Genomic DNA, 17,320 nt, shown 5'->3' with positions numbered 1-17,320 from the left:
TAGCCCGTCTTTGGACCCCTTCAATTTTGTCAATATCTTTTTGTAGGTGAGGTCTCTAGATTTATTGGATTTATATGCCGCCCCTCTCCACAGACTCGGGGCGGCTCACAACAATGGTAAACAAGACATAGTAACAAATCTAATATTTCGCAATCTAAATTAAAGTTTTAAGTTAAATAAAACCAAAAGAACCCCAATATATAAAAAACAAGCACACAATCGAATCATACACAAAAGAGCCTCTCTGGGATCAATTCACTGCCAGCGAAATGCGTGTAATTTCCAGCTGGGTTTGCCTCATAGAAACATAGAAGTCTGACGGCAGAAAAAGACCTCATGGTCCATCTAGTCTGCCCTTATACTATTTTCTGTATTTTATCTTAGGATGGATATATGTTTATCCCAGGCATGTTTAAATTCAGTTACTGTGGATTTACCAACCACGCCTGCTGGAAGTTTGTTCCAAGGATCTACTCCTCTTTCAGTGAAATAGTATTTTCTCACGTTGCTTTTGATCTTTCCCCCAAGTAAGTTCAGATTGTGTCCCCTTGTTCTTGTGTTCACTTTCCTATTAAAAACACTTCCCTCCTGGACCTTATTTAACCCTTTAACATATTTAAATGTTTCGATCATGTCCCCCCTTTTCCTTCTGTCCTCCAGACTATACAGATTGAGTTCATGAAGTCTTTCCTGATACGTTTTATGCTTCAGACCTTCCACCATTCTTGTAGCCCGTCTTTGGACCCATGGGAGCACAGATGGCTGTCGGAATGGCCGATTGTAGTTTTTCTTCTTTTCTTTTTGAAAGGAAGAAGGAAGTAGACGCCAATAATTCCCATTGGCTCCCCCACAGCTCCCAAACTTTCCTTGAGAATGTGTCCTCAAAACTAAGCTGGGGTGGCTGGATTTCAAATGTATAATTTTGTCCCTCGTTTGTGAGCTGTGTCAGTAAGATGCCTTCCTGCCCTCATTCTTCCAGTTGACTTCCTGAAGGCCAAAAGTCTTTCATGCCTAAGGCGGGACTAGAACTCACTGTCTCCTGGTGATTGGCCCAAAACCACCTACTGGCTTTCATGCTTAAGGCGGGACTAGAATTCACTTTTCTCCTGGTGATTGGCCCAAAGTCACCCAGCCAATTTTCATGCTTAAGGCGGGACTAAAATTCACTTTTCTCCTGGTGATTGGCCCAAAGTCACCCAGCCGATTTTCATGCTTAAGGCGGGACTAGAATTCACTTTTCTCCTGGAAAAGTGAAAAAATCCTGGGCCTAGAAAGCCTAGAACTAAGATGTCTTAAACAAGATCTAAGTATTACCCACAAGATCATATGCTGCAACGTCCTGCCTGTCAGCGACTACTTCAGCTTCAACCACAACAACACAAGAGCACACAACAGATTTAAACTTAATATTAACCGCTCCAAACTTGACTGTAAAAAATATGACTTCAGTAACCGAGTTGTCGAAGCGTGGAACTCATTACCAGACTCCATAGTGTCATCCCCAAACCCCCAACACTTTACCCTTAGATTATCTACGGTTGACCTATCCAGATTCCTAAGAGGTCAGTAAGGGGCGAGTACAAGTGCACTAGAGTGCCTTCCGTCCCCTGTCCTATTGCTCTCCTATATCTCCTATTCCTTTCTTCTATTCCTATATCTCTTCTTCTATTCTTTCATTGATATGTTCTATTACTATATCTTCTTTTCTATTCTTTCATAGATATATTTTACTATGAGTATCTCCTCTATAACCTTCATCATGTATTTTAATATGTGTATATAGATATATACCCACTAAAACCCTCATTGTGTATTGGACATAAATAAATAAATAATAAAATAAAAAATAAATTTAAAAAAGTCACCCAGTTGATTTTCATGCTTAAGGCAGGACTAGAACTCACTATCTCCTGGTGATTGGCCCAAAGTGACTCAGTCAGCTTTCATGGCTAAGGCGGGACTAGAACTCAGCGTCTCTTGGTGATTGGTCCAAGGTCACCCAGCCGCTTTCATCAAGGAGCACAATGTTTGCAGAAAAGGCTCTTTCATTTCGATCACATGACCAATGGAGATGCTACAACAGTTATAAATGTGAAAAATGGTTGAGCATTACCTATAGTTAAGCAGACCTTAACTACATATCTACGAGACCACCTTCTGCCGCATGAATCCCAGAGACCGGTTTGGTCCCACAGAGTGGGCCTTCTCCGGGTCCCATCAACAAAACAATGTCATTTGGCGGGGCCCAGGGGAAAAGCCTTTTCTGTGGCGGCCCCGGCCCTCTGGAACCAACTCCCCCCCAGAGATTAGAATTGCCCCCACCTTCCTTGCCTTTCATAACTCTTTAAAACCCACCTCTTCTGTCAGGCATGGGGGAACTGAGATATTTTTCCCCCCTAGGCCTTTACAATTTATGCATGTTATGTTTGTTTATAGGGATGTTTGGTTTTTACAATAAGGGTTTTTAGTTGTTTTAGTATTGGATTTATATGATGTTTTTTATTACTGTTGTTAGCCGCCCCGAGTCTACGGAGAGGGGCGGCATACAAATCAAATAAATAATAATAATAATAAGACCTGGAGGGCCACAGATTCTTGAAAAATTCTGCTGGATCCTGTAAAGCAGAGGGTCTCCAACCTTGGCAACGTTAAGCCTGGCAGACTTCAACTCCCAGAATTCCCCAGCTGGGCCAGTCATCATTTTGGACCAATCACCAGCTGGGGAATTATGGGAGTTGAAGTTCGCCAGGCTTAACGTTGCCAAAGTTGGAGACCCCTGCTTTAAAGGGCTCCATGAGAGGAAGGCAATTGTAAATTACAGGACTGAGATACAGATAGTCCTTGACTTACAACAGCTACGTAGAATATTTAGTGACTGTTCAAAGCTACAAAAGCATTGAAAAAAGTGACCCGTGATCATTTTTTTACACTTACTACTTTTGTAACCTCCCCTTGATCAGGTTATCACAATTCAAACGGTTGGCAACGGGTTCAGACTTCGACCCATTGCCGTGTCCCAAGATCACGACAGCCTGATCCTCTTTGCGACCACTCCACAAGCAAAATCGGGGAAAGCTGGATTCAGTTAACAACCTATTTATTTTATTTATTTATTTATTAGATTTGTATGCCGCCCCTCTCCGAAGACTCGGGGCGGCTAACAACAATAAAAAAGACAATGTAAGCAAATCTAATATTAAAAATAATCTAAAAAACCCCAATTTAAAAAACCAATCATACATACAAACATACCATGTATAAATTCTATAAGCCATAGGGAAGAGAAATTTCAATTCCCCCATGCCTGACGACAGGTGGGTTTTAAGGAGCTTGCGAAAGGCAAGGAGGCAACTCTGATATCTGGGGGGAGTTGGTTCCAGAGAGTCGGGGCCGCCATAAAGAAGGCTCTTCCCCTGGGTCCCGCCAGATGACATTGTTTAGTAACCTAGTTACTGAATTATTAACTGCAGCAATTTACTTAACAGCGGTGGTAAGAAAAGTTGTAAAACGGGGGCCAAACTCACTGAACAAATGTTTCACTCAACGACAGAAATGTTGGCCACAATTGTGGTCATAAGTTGAGGATTACCTGTAGTTTGAGATTCTCCTCTTTTGAGCCTTTGGTTTTCGGTGTTAAAAGCCAGCTGCTCATCATAAGCTGGACTGTAGTCCAATCAAAAATCTGTAAATATTGGCATAGAATCGTCAGCTGCCCCAAGCGTTCCCTTGACTTTGCTAGAATAATTAACCCAAGTCCCATTGGCCAGCTTGACCAACGGTGGGTTAATTTCAACCTCAGGTGGATAAAATAAATAAATTGTGGTGACGGTGAACTCGTTTTGAAAAAGGAGTCAAGGACAACTTACAAGGTTGTAATTTGTAACAGTGAGCCCCTTTTTGGCTCTATCCTGGGAAAGCAGGAATGGGTTATAGTTATGCTTTAATAAAGTAAGGAAAGACATAGATGGATAGATGGATGGATGTAGAGAGATACGGAGGGATATGAAGTGATAGCGGGATAGATAGATGAGGGATAGAGGGATGGATAGATGGAGGGAGAGATAGATGGAGAGATAAAAGTTGTATCTGCTCCAACACGGGAGGATTTTAAGAACAGACTGGACTACTATTTATCTGACATGGAATACTACTATGGGCATAGGGGTTGGACTAGAAAACCTCCAAGGTCCCTTCCAACTCTATTCTGTTCTGGATGGATGGATGGATAGATAGACTGGTCAAAAAAAATAAAGGGAACACTCAAAGAACACATCCTAGATCTGAATGAATGAAATATTCTCATTGAATGTTCAGTACAAAGTTGAATGTGCTGACAACATATGAAATTTATTATCAATCAGTGTTGCTTTCTAAGTGGACAGTTTGATTTCAGAGAAGTTTAATTTACTTGGAATTATATTGTGTTGTTTAAGTGTTCCCTTTATTTTTTTGAGCAAGATAGATAGATAGATAGTGTTGTGGTTAGCTCTGGCCCTGCTCCTGCCCCAAGGACTTTGGATGTGGGGGAGACATCCACATGCTGCAGGCCTGTTTTGCCCCAGTGGAATCTGCTGATGAAGGCTCCTCTGACCAAGAAGACATGAGTGACAGGGAGGAGGAGAGTGTGGCAGACAGCTCAGAAGGAGATCAATTATCTAGCTCCTCCTTGGATTCAGAACAAGAGTTAATGATACAGCCACGCATGTGGAGAGCGATGCATAGGCAGCAACAACTGAGAGATTATTATCAAAGAAAATGAGGCCACCTGTGGTTGGGTGGGGCTGTGGTCATTAGTGAGGCTGCTATAAATAGCAGCCTGTGGGTTTGGCCATTGTGGAGGATTATCTGATCGTTGTGTTTTGTGCCTGCTTTGCTGCGTTTGACTTTTGTGTGCTGATTTTCCCCCGCTTTGAAACTAAACCAGAGCAAAGTGTGTTTCACTTTGTGAAAGAAGAAGGACCGTGAATTGCCTCACAGCTGCAACCTAAGTATCACAGAACTGATAAGGGACTTGTACAAATTACCAGTTTGTTTGGAGACCAGTGCTCTTTGCTATACCAAAAGAGGGCTTGGTTTAAGTGACTTTTCATTATAAAGAACATTGTTTTGAATTTTCAAATGTGTGTGTGTCTGAAATTTGTACCTGTGAATTTTTGGGAGGATTCTACCGGAGAGCCCGACAGAACAGACAGACAGACAGACAGACAGAGTGGGATAGAGAGAGATGGAGGGATAGATGAATGGAGGGATAGATAGATTGATAGATGATTGATATAGCTGATGTGGTGCAGTGGTTAGAGTGCAGCACTGCAAGCTACTTCAGCTAACTGCTAGCTGTAGTTCAGCAGTTCAAATCTCACCACCGGCTCAAGGTTGACTCAGCCTTCCATCCTTCCGAGGGGGTCAAATGAGGACCCAGATTGTTGGGGGCAAGAAGCTGATTCTGTAAATTGCTTAGAAAGGGCTGTAAAAGCACTATGAAGCGGTATATAAATAAGTCTAAATGCTATTGCTAATGCTACATGCTATATAGAGGAACTACAGACCACAACACTTCTTAATACCTGAAACAGGCAGAACAGGATGGTGTGGTGATTCTACCCTGTGGTCCTGGCTAGCAGCCATGTCTTTGTTTAAGTTCAATGCCTCCTCTTTAGAAGTGCCCACAATAATACCAGGCAACAAAATAAGAAAAGTTGCCATCTGTAATTTTTAATTGGTGGATCAGTTGGCATCACACCAATGCAAGTGTTAAGGTTCTAGTCCCATAGGTGTAAAAGGTGGTTGAGTGACTTTGGGCCAAACACCAGACTATGAGTTCCATTTTAGGTATAAAAGCTGGCTGGTTGATGTAGGGCCAAGCACCAGGAGACGGTGAGTTCTAGTTCCACATTAAGTATGAACGTTGGCTGGGTGACATGGACCAATCACCAGGAGATGGTGAGTTCTAGTCTTAACTTAGCTATAAAAGCCAGTTAGGTAACTTTGCCCAGTCGCTCACATTCAGCCCAGTCCACCTCACAGGGTTGTTGTGTGGCAAAAGTAGGAGGGGGGAGGAACATTATGCCTTATGCTCATCAGTTGGAGTTACCTATAAAGTAATAATAACGCTCTCCACATGGGGCTACCTTTGAAAAGTTTTTGGAAACTTCAGATCGTGCAGAATGCAGCTGCGAGAGCAATCATGGGCTTCCCCAAATATGCCCATGTTACACCAACACTCCGCAGTCTGCATTGGTTGCCGATCAGTTTCCGGTCACAATTCAAAGTGTTGGTTATGACCTATAAAGCCCTTCATGGCACCGGACCAGATTATCTCAGGGACCGCCTTCTGCTGCACGAATCCCAGCTACCAGTTAGGTCACACAGAGTGGGTCTTCTCCGGGTCCCGTCAACTAAACAGTGTCGCTTGGCGGGACCCAGGGGAAGAGCCTTCTCTGTGGCAGTCCCGGCCCTCTGGAACCAACTCCCCCCAGAGATTAGAATTGCCCCCACCCTCCTTGCCTTTCGTAAGCTGCTTAAAACCCACCTCTGCCGCCAGGCATGGGGGAACTGAGATACTCTTTCCCCCTAGGCCTTTACAATTTTATGCATGGTATATCTGTATGTATGTTTGGTTTTTATAATACTGTAATGGGTTTTTAACTGTTTTTAGTATTGGATTATTATTATATGCTGTTTTGTTATTGCTGTTAGCCGCCCCGAGTCTCCAGAGAGGGGCGGCATACAAATCCAATCAATCAATAAATAAAATAAATAAATAAATAAAGTTGGGAAAAAGTAAATAAAAGACGTTACTAGTAACAGGGAGCTATCAATTGTCTTCACGTCAATCATCTTTGTATATTTATTGAAGCATCCACAAATGAGGCAGTTTTTGGTCGTTAGAATCCCATCTGTGGCTAGCATCTACCTTGGGCCAAAAAATACACCCAGTAGTTCCTTTTTAAAAAAAAAAAAATCCTTGGCAAAGAAAAGTGTGAGAGATGCCACTGCTTTAGAACAACATGTTTTACCGTAACGATTCTCAGGACTTGGGATTCAAAAATATTTTAAGAACCGTGTTATATAAATATTCACTGCGGTTTTTACTCTTCTGCTGCTGGAGGAGGGGAAAAAATCCCTCTAAAATAGAGGTCTTCAAACTTGGCAACTTTAAAGCTTGTGTGGACTTGAATTCACAGAATTCTCCAGCCAGCTATACTGGCTGGAAAATTCTGGGAATTTAAGTCCACAAGGCTTAAAGTTCCCAGGTTTGGCAATATGTTTGTGAGTGACATAGGGGAAGGTTTGGTAGGGAAGGTTTGCCTATTTGCTGATGACTCTAAAGTGTGCAATAGGGTTGATATTCCTGGAGGCGTCTGTAATATGGTAAATGATTTAGCTTTACTAGATAAATGGTCAAAGCAATGGAAACTGCAGTTTAATGTTTCCAAATGTAAAATAATGCACTTGGGGAAAAGGAATCCTCAATCTGAGTATTGTATTGGCAGTTCTGTGTTAGCAAAAACTTCAGAAGAAAAGGAATTAGGGGTAGTGATTTCTGACAGTCTCAAAATGGGTGAACAGTGCAGTCAGGCGGCAGTGAAAGCAAGTAGGATGCTTGGCTGCATAGCTAGAGGTATAACAAGCAGGAAGAGGGAGATTATGATCCCGCTATATAGAGTGCTGGTGAGACCACATTTGGAATACTGTGTTCAGTTCTGGAGACCTCACCTACAAAAAGATATTGACAAAATTGAACGGGTCCAAAGACGGGCTACAAGAATGGTGGAAGGTCTTAAGCATAAAACGTATCAGGAAAGACTTCATGCACTCAATCTGTATAGTCTGGAGGACAGAAGGAAAAGGGGGGACGTGATCGAAACGTTTAAATATGTTAAAGGGTTAAATAAGGTTCAGGAGGGAAGTGTTTTTAATAGGAAAGAGAACACAAGAACAAGGGGGCACAATCTGAAGTTAGTTGGGGGAAAGATCAAAAGCAACATGAAAAAATATTATTTTACTGAAAGAGTATTTATTTATTTATTGGATTTGTATGCCGCCCCTCTCCGCAGACTCGGTAGTAGTAGTAGATCCTTGGAACAAACTTCCAGCAGACGTGGTTGGTAAATCCACAGCAACTGAATGTAAACATGCCTGGGATAAACATATATACATTGTAAGATAAAATACAGGAAATAGTATAAGGGCAGACTAGATGGACCAGGAGGTCTTTTTCTGCCGTCAGACTTCTATGTTTCTATGTTTGGGGACCCCTGCTTCTCTCTCTCTCAGAGCAAATTGGATTAGTAATAAGAGATTTTTTTAAAGCTCTCAAAATCCTAACATGACAGAAGAGGGGCAAGAAAAATTCAGTCGCCGATTCCGAGATGCCATGATTTTGACAAGCACCTTCAACTAAAAAACCCGAGTCCTTGGTAAACCTCAGTAAGGCCACACTGCAATATCTCATCCAGTTTTGGTCACCATGCTACAAACAAAAAAAAAGATATTGAGGCTTTGGAAAAGGTGCAGAGAAGAGCAATTAAGATGATTAAAGGCTTGGAGAGTAAAAGGTATGAAGAATGGCTGCAGGGTTTGGGTTCGTCTAGAGCAGTACTTTCCCAACCTTGACAACTTGAAGATATCTGGACTTCAACTCCCAGAATTCCCCAGCCAGCATTTGCTGGCTGGGGAATTCTGGGAGTTGAAGTCCAAATATCTTCAAGTTGCCAAGGTTGGGAAACACTGGCCTAGAGAAAAGTCTAGAGAAAAAGACTTAGGGCCATTGACAGCATCCCCATAAGTCTCGTGATCAGAATTCAGGCCCTTGGCAACTGACTTGTAATTATGACAATTGCAATGTTCTGGGGGGAGGGTTTTACGGCGTCCTCCTCCAAATAATGTGTGGGATTTTTTAATCCCATTGGCTCCCTTTTAAAAGTTTCTATTGCTGCCCCCATAGTAACAATAAATATAGCATGCATGGCATCTTGAGGACATCTGCGTGGGAAGGCTGGTGTTGCTGTACAACTCCAGGTCTCGTTTGATGTGGAGACCGTCCGTTCTCTGGCTGACCTCTGTGCTTTGGGGCCTGCCTAAGGCTTGCATTGGTCCCTTTTCCCTCTGGCTCTATTCTGACCCAGGCTTCCTGATAAACTCACACAGCACGAACGGCCTCTCACAAACCTCGTTTTATTGTTAACAACTTGCTAATCGTTTGCATTGGCAGTCTTCCGAAATCCAAATAAAGTCAACTTAGTCTTTTCTTTTTGATTATTGTCATTAACAGTCCTCCGCGGACTGTACTGGCTGCCAGTTGGTTTCCAGACTCAATTCAAAGTGTTGGTGATGACCTATAAAGCCCTACATGGCATTGGACCAGATTACTTACGGGACCACCTCCTGCCGCATGAATCCCAGCGACTGCTCAGGTCCCACAGAGTCGGCCTTCTACAGGTCCCATCAACTAGACAATCTCACTTGGCAGGGCCTAGGGGAAGAGCCTTCTCTGTGGGGCCCCGGCCCTCTGGAATCAGCTCCCCCCGGAGATTCACACTGCCCCGACCCTCCTCGCCTTCCACAAGAGTCTCAAGACTCATCTATGCTGCCAAGCCTGGGGTCATTAGATTCTACCCCCTGGCCAATGAATATACATACAGTGGTACCTTGACATACGAGTTTAATTCGTTCCAGACCCGAGCTCATAAGTCAATCAACTTGCATCTCGAACGAATGCCTTTAGACTTTGTTTTTCGCGCCGAGATAACTGGAAGCAAGGAGATTCTTGCGCCACCTAGTGGAAGCTCGGCTCATATCCCGAATTTGAGCTCGGGTGTCGAACAGAAATTTCGCTCGCGTCGTGGCTTGTAACTTGGAATACTCGCATGTGGAGCAGCTCGTATCTAGAGGTACTATTGTAGTGGGTTTGTTTGAATGGTTATGTGTGTATGTTAATAGGCCTTTTAGTTTTTAAATGTAATTCTTTTAATTTTAATTATTATATCTTGATGTATACTGTTTTTAATATGCTGTGAGCCGCCTCGAGTCTTCGGAGAGGGGCGGCATATAAATTTAATAAATAATAATAAGTCCAAGTCTGACTAAGAGTCTTTAGTGAAAAAGCAGATAACACCCACCCACACCTCTTGCTCTTCTTTGGCAAGCTGCCAAGGAACAGTTTGCAGGAAAACCTCACCAAGTTAAAAACAGGAACAAAGGCGGAGGATTGAATTGCCAAGACAAGATTTGGAATTGAATGGAGTCAATTTCTGTCTGTCTCTTAAACAGTTTATGGGACGGCCAATTATCCCCAAGCCTTACTCCCCAGTAGTCCTACTCCTCAGGGACTGTTCTTGCCTTTTTGAGTCTTGATGGTGCAGTGGTTAGAGTGCAGTACTACAAGCTATTTCTGCTGATGACCGGCTGCCAGCAGTTTGGCAGATCGAATCTGGCCACCAGCTCAAGGTTGACTCAGCCTTCCATCCTTCCGAGGTCGGTAAAATGGGGACCCAGATTGTTGGGGGCCATATGCTTACTTTCTGTAAACCACTTAGAGAGGGCTGTAAAAGAGCTGGATACAAATAAATACATAAATTATATTGTTGGTCATGAGGGGACTCTGCATATTAGTAGGCTGGGCTGTTCAGGAAAGAGAATAGAACGGTCTGAATGCTCTCACTGGCCCCTTCCTGTCTTGAACAGCTGATGGTTGGGCCTCCTGTTTAGGAGACCCTTTTGAGCCTCGTCCCAGGGCGGGCCACCACGCTCCTTCCATCACCCCCTGGAATTAACCACTGATCCTGTGCCCCCTCCCTCTCCGCATATGGTTGTATTGTTCTTTGGTCAGCTGCCTATACATGCATTTTGCTAGCCTCAGCTGCAGCTGCCTTCTTTTCTGTGCTGAGTCTTATCTCTTTTTTAAAAAATAAAATAAAATAAATGAGAGTAAAGCCAGAGGCCTCATTAGACATAAAACTCCAGGCTTGTATTCTTTTACAGGCTCTGCAGTGGCTGGTATTATTCAGAACACTTATGTAAGCTGTTTCCCTTCTTTTAGACCTTGCAATTCAGATTATGCCCAGTTATTGTGCCCTTTGTTTCTGCTCCTCTCTGTGGCAGAATGGTTTATATTTTTAGAGAAATGAATGGTACAACTGCAGACAGGTTTATATATAACTAATAGCTGGGTACCCGTGGAACTATGTGATGGAGCTTGATAAGAAATGAAAAGAAAAGAAATATTTTGATTAGAAAATATTATTTTACTGAAAGAGTAGTAGATCCTTGGAACAAACTTCCAGCAGACGTGGTTGGTAAATCCACAGTAACTGAATTTAAACATGCCGGGAATAAACATAGATCCATCCTAAGATAAAATACAGGAAATAGTATAAGGGCAGACTGGATGGACCATGAGGTCTTTTTCTGCCGTCAGTCTTCTATGTTTCTAAATTGACAGTTAAAGCTTGAAAATAAATGAGGAGTTATGATGGGGTTTGATACCTAGACATTTAAAGCGTGAGAATGTATGTAGAATGTGTAACTCCTTAGAGTTAATATAACACTCATCAAAGCTTGTTAATACATGGCAACTAGCAGTTGGAACAGTTCTTTTCAGGTTGGGAGGGAAATAAAATGCCTAAACCTCCAGCCTTGCAGACCAAATCAATCCTGCAATAGCCACACCCACAGCTGTTTTAGTGAAGGGATAGCACCGGAGCTTGTTATTATAAGGCAACTGGCAGTTGGAACAGAGTTCTTTTCAGGTGGGAAGAAGGGAGTAGAACATTTAAACTCTCAGCCCGCAGTCTGAAGAGTCGTGTGCTGTCCACGCCCACACCTGATTTAGCAAAGGGTAGCATCAGATCTTGTTAATATAAGGCAACTGGCAGTTGGAACACAGTTCTTTTCAGGTGGGGAGAAGGGAGTAGAACGTTTAAACTCCCAGTCCACAGTCTGAAGAGTCGTATGCTGTCCACGCCCGCACCCGGTTTAGCGAAGGGGTAGCATTGGAGCTTGTTAATATAAGGCAACTGGCAGTTGGAACAGAATTCTTTTCAGGTGAGGAGGGGGAGTAGAATATCTTTAGCCACAGAGTGTGTGGCCTTCAAACTGCGGTAGATAGACAATCATTCGCTTAAAATAATGATGATGATGAAGAAATTCAGAATAGGACGTTTGAGGACACGGAAGGCCAACGGCTGTGTTTGCAAAGCAAGGACCATAACTCAGTGACAAAGGATGTGTGTTTCTGTGCAAACAACCCCCCCCCCCGGGGGGGGGGGAAATTTCCAGCTAAGTGAAAAGTTGTGTCATTATTGGGGGAGCCCCCTTTGCACGTGGGGGAGCTGAAGTCCATCCCAGCAGCCTTCCCTGGACTGTTGACTCTTCATCAATGAGTAACTGGGAGGTGATAGTACACAATGGCCACATGATGTCTCAAGGTCTGGGTGGGTTTTGATCCCTTACTCCAAAGTTAATACAGGAAATCCCTCGACTTCACAACCATTTGTTGTGTGACGGTTTGAAGTTACCCAGAGCACAGAAAAAATGGGTCCGTTTTTCACACTTAACAACCGTTGCAGCATCCTCGTGGTCAGTGCTGTAGCAGATCTAAGCAGCCGAGATCCGGCTCCTATGGGCCTTGAGTTTGACACCCCTGCTGTAGAACAAGGGTCTCCCCAACCTTGGCAACTTTACGACTTGTGGACTTTAACTCCCAGAATTCCTCAGCCAGAACATGTGCTGGCTGAGGAATTCTGGGAGTTGAAGTCCACAAGTTGGGGAGACCCTTGTTCTATAGAAGAAATTTCCTCTGTTTAAAATTAGAAATAGAATGGAATGGAATCGGATAGGAATAGAATAGAATAGAATAGAATACCATCACTCTGCTAAACAAATAATTCCCTCAACATTGTCAAACTATTTACTAAGTCTGCACTACTATTACTACTAGTTTTTTCTCATCATTCCTATCACCCATTTCCTCCCACTTAGGACTGTTTGTAACTTGTTGATTGTATCCTAAGATTTTTATGAATATTGATTGTTTCTTCATTGCTTATTTGACCCCTATGAAAATCATTAAGTGTTGTACCACATGATTCTTGACAAATCTATATAATACCTCCGGGACCGCCTTCTGCCGCACGAATCCCAGCGACTGGTTAGGTCCCACAGAGTTGGCCTTCTCCGGGTCCCGTCGACTAAACAATGTCGTTTGGCGGGACCCAGGGGAAGAGCCTTCTCTGTGGCGGCCCCGACCCTCTGGAACCAGCTCCCCCCAGATATCAGAGTTGCCCCCACCCTCCTTGCCTTTTGCAAGCTCCTTAAAACCCACCTCTGTTGTCAGGCATGGGGGAATTGAAATTTTCCCTTCCCCCTAGGCTTATAGAATTTATACATGGTATGCTTGTATGTATGATTGGTTCTTTAAATTGGGGTTTTTAAAATTATTTTTAATATTAGATTTGTTTACATTGTCTTTTTTATTGTTGTTAGCCACCCCGAGTCTTCGGAGAGGGGCGGCATACAAATCTAATAAATACAAATACAAATAAATACAAATACACTGAGAGCATCTGCACCAAAGACAAATTCCTTGTGTGTCCAATCACATGGTCAATAAAGAATTCTATTATAGAATACAATAGAATAGAAACATAGAAGACTGACAGCAGAAAAAGACCTCATGGTCCATCTAGTCTGCCCTTATACTATTTCCTGTATTTTATCTTACAATGGATATAAGTTTATCCCAGGTATGTTTAAATTCAGTTACTGTGGATTTACCAACCACGTCTGCTGGAAGTTTGTTCCAAGGATCTACTACTCTTTCAGTGAAATAATATTTTCTCATGTGGCTTTTGATCTTTCCCACAACTAACTTCAGATTGTGTCCCCTTGTTCTTGTGTTCACTTTCCTATTAAAAACACTTCCCTCCTGAACCTTATTTAACCCTTTAAGATATTTAAATGTTTTGATCATGTCCCCCCTTTTCCTTCTGTCCTCCAGACTATACAGATTGAGTTCATTAAGTCTTTCCTGATACGTTTTATGCTTAAGACCTTCCACCATTCTTGTAGCCCATATTTGGACCCGTTCAATTTTGTCAATATCTTTTTGTAGGTGAGGTCTCCAGAACTGAACACAGTATTCCAAATGTGGTCTCACCAGCGCTCTATATAAGGGGATCACAATCTCCCTCTTCCTGCTTGTTATACCTCTAGCTATGCAGCCAAGCATCCTACTTGCTTTTCCTACTGCCCGACCACACTGCTCACCCATTTTGAAATCACTATCCCTGAATCCTTCTCTTCTGAAGAGAACATAGAACTCCCAATACAATACTCAGATTGAAGATTCCTTTTCCCCAGGTGCATATTTTACATTTGGAAACATTAAACTGCAGTTTCCATTGCTTTGACCATTTATCTAGTAAAGCTAAATCATTTACCATATTACAGACCCCTCCAGGAATAATAGAATAGAATAGAATTTTTTATTGGCCAAGTATGATTGGACACACAAGGAATTTGTTTTTGGTGCATATTCTGTCAGTGTACATAAAAGAATCGCGATTCAGTTTGATTCAAAAGAATCACATTTGTCAAGAATCATGATGTAAAAAACAATGATTGACATAAGGTACAAATAAGCAATCAGTAAACAATCAATATTAATATAAATTGTAAGGATGCAAGCAACAAAAGTTACAGTCATACAGTCATATGGTGCAGACTTAGTAAATAGTTTGACACTTTGGTGGGAATTATTTATTTAGCAGAGTGATGGCATTTGGGGAAAAACTCTTCTTGTGTCCAGCTTTTCTGATGTGCACTGCTCTATTAGCGTCGTTTTGAGGGTAGGAGTTGAAACAATTTATGTCCAGGGTCTGTAACATTAACCAACTGCAAGCCCTAACTCTAACACATTACCAAACTGCGGCCTGTTCGAAACCAAGACCCACGAGAGAGATGGACAAATGCCCATGAAGCACCACTCGCATGAGAGGTTTTCAAGAAGAGATGGTTCAGCGACTTGTCCAGGATGCTGTCAGGCCTCCTGCCTTTGACTCAGAGTTGGACTAGGACACCTCTAAGGTCCCTTTCTAGCCCATGATTCTATGTTGAAAACATTCTAACCGCTGTGCCATTACTGCTCAGAACTGCAGAAAAAGCAATTGCTGCCAACCTGCCTTCCATTGAGGCGTGTATACTGCACGAGTCAAAAAGAGGGCAGGGAAAATATTTACTGACCCCTTGCATCCTGGACACAAATTGTTTCAACTCCTACCCTCAAAACGTCGCTACAGAGCACTGCACACCAAGACAACTAGACACAAGAACAGTTTTTTCCCGAACGCCATCACTCTGCTAAACAAATAATTCCCTCAATGCTGTCAGACTTTCTACTAAATCTGCACTTCTATTCTACTAGTTTTTCTCATCATTCCTATCACCCATTTCCTCCCATGTTGACTGTATGACTGTAACTTGTTGCTTATATCCTAAGATTTTTATTAATATTGCTTCTTCATTGCTTATTTGGCACCTATGACAATCATTAAGTGTTGTACCACATGATTCTTGACAAATGTATATTTTATTTTATGTACACTGAGAGCATCTGCACCAAGACAAATTCATTGTGTGTCCAATCACACTTGGCCAATAAAATTCTATTCTATTCTATATCAAACTCTAATTGCTTCTTTGGCGGTTTGTCATGCAAAACCGCATCCATGTCAGTCTGCTTGTCTTTTTTAAAGCTTTATTTGATTGATTGATTGATTGATTGATTGATTGATTGATTGGATTTGTATGCCGCCCCTCTCCGAGGACTCGGGGGCTGCTCACAACACATCAGGAACAATACAACAAATACTGTACATCTAAAAATCCATGCCTAAAAAAGACTTTAAAAAGCTCTAATATGATTTAAAAACATTCATAGAAATATAGAAGACTGACGGCAGAAAAAGACCTCATGGTCCATCTAGTTTGTCCTTGTACTATTTTCTGTATTTTATTTTAGGATGGATATATTTTTATCCCAGGCATGTTTAAATTCACTTACTGTGGATTTACCAACCATGTCTGCTGGAAGTTTGTTCCAAGGATCTACTACTCTTTCAGTGAAATAATATTTTCTCACGTTGCTTTTGATCTTTCCCCCAACTAACTTCAGATTGTGTCCCCTTGTTCTTGTGTTCACTTTCCTATTAAAAACACTTCCCTCCTGGACCTTATTGTTTTCTGGACATTCATTGTTTTATTTGGAAGCTTGAGCATCATGCCAATTCAAAAATTAAAATTGATATCTCTGAACAATGCATTTCTGGAAGGAGGCGGCCGACCTATAAATTAAATAAATCAAATTAAATTAAATTTTAGATCAATGGGAGAAAAGGAATTATTTATTGTAGGAAATCTTCCGTTATTCTTGTTTAATGAGATGTTTCTTTTTCTGTCTTTCTTTCAGGAAATGCCCAACTCGGTCTTTCTAGTAATGGAGGTGTGTATATTTATGATTTGAATTTCTTGGTGGCTAAATTTGAGTTATTTTTTCCTTTTGTCATCCTAACGTCTTCCTAGCCTCCCCTAAACCATCTAGCGATCAATTGAACTATTCTAAAATTATTAGATATGTACACTACCAATGACAATCCACCCAAAAATATTGTTCATCCACAGATTTTGGGTTCCGGTGCATAGTTAAATGTGATTTATATATATGTGGGTTAATATTTGATATTCTTTATTAAAAGTCCTTTTCTTTTTTTTATTCATCTATCTATACATTGTTTTGCCAAACATAGAACAGCCATGAAAATGTGTTACCATTGTATTGTTTATAATAAACTATCAGGGTTCCAAGTAATACATGCATAGCAGAAAGAATCCCGAGGCAGGAAAGTTCCTCAAATAACATTTTGTTAGGATATGTCATATTGGCACAAAGCTGGAAAAAACCAATTCTAGAGTTCCCACGGTTTTCACCTTATTAAAAATGAAAGTTTGCCACTTTTCCAGAACATTGATTGATTGATCAATGGATAGGTTAGATAGGTAGGTAGATACGTACGTACATACGTAGATGGTAGGTAGGTAGGTACGTACGTACATACATACATAAATACATAAATACATACCAACATATATAGGTAGATGACAGATAGATGATAGGTAGGTAGATAAATAAATAAGTAAGTAGGTAGACATATGATAGATGGATGGATGGATGGATGGATGAGATAGATAGGTAGATAGATACGTACAATACGTATGTATGTACGTAAATACATACATACATAAATGATAGATAATAGGTAGG

General features: G+C 41.6%; 1 protein-coding gene across 1 annotated transcript in view; it reads left to right on the top strand.

The window, feature by feature from the left end:
• ULK2 (unc-51 like autophagy activating kinase 2) overlaps window positions 1-17,320 on the top strand; it is a 161,999-nt gene that overhangs the window by 30,298 nt on the left and 114,381 nt on the right. The window contains 1 exon segment of the mRNA XM_070735424.1: window positions 16,469-16,501. Coding sequence (XP_070591525.1) covers window positions 16,469-16,501 — 33 coding nt within the window.

Source organism: Erythrolamprus reginae, chromosome 1, assembly GCF_031021105.1.
Source record: "Erythrolamprus reginae isolate rEryReg1 chromosome 1, rEryReg1.hap1, whole genome shotgun sequence".
Classification (NCBI taxonomy): domain Eukaryota; kingdom Metazoa; phylum Chordata; class Lepidosauria; order Squamata; family Dipsadidae; genus Erythrolamprus; species Erythrolamprus reginae.
This window is presented reverse-complemented; position numbering and strand designations above follow the sequence as displayed.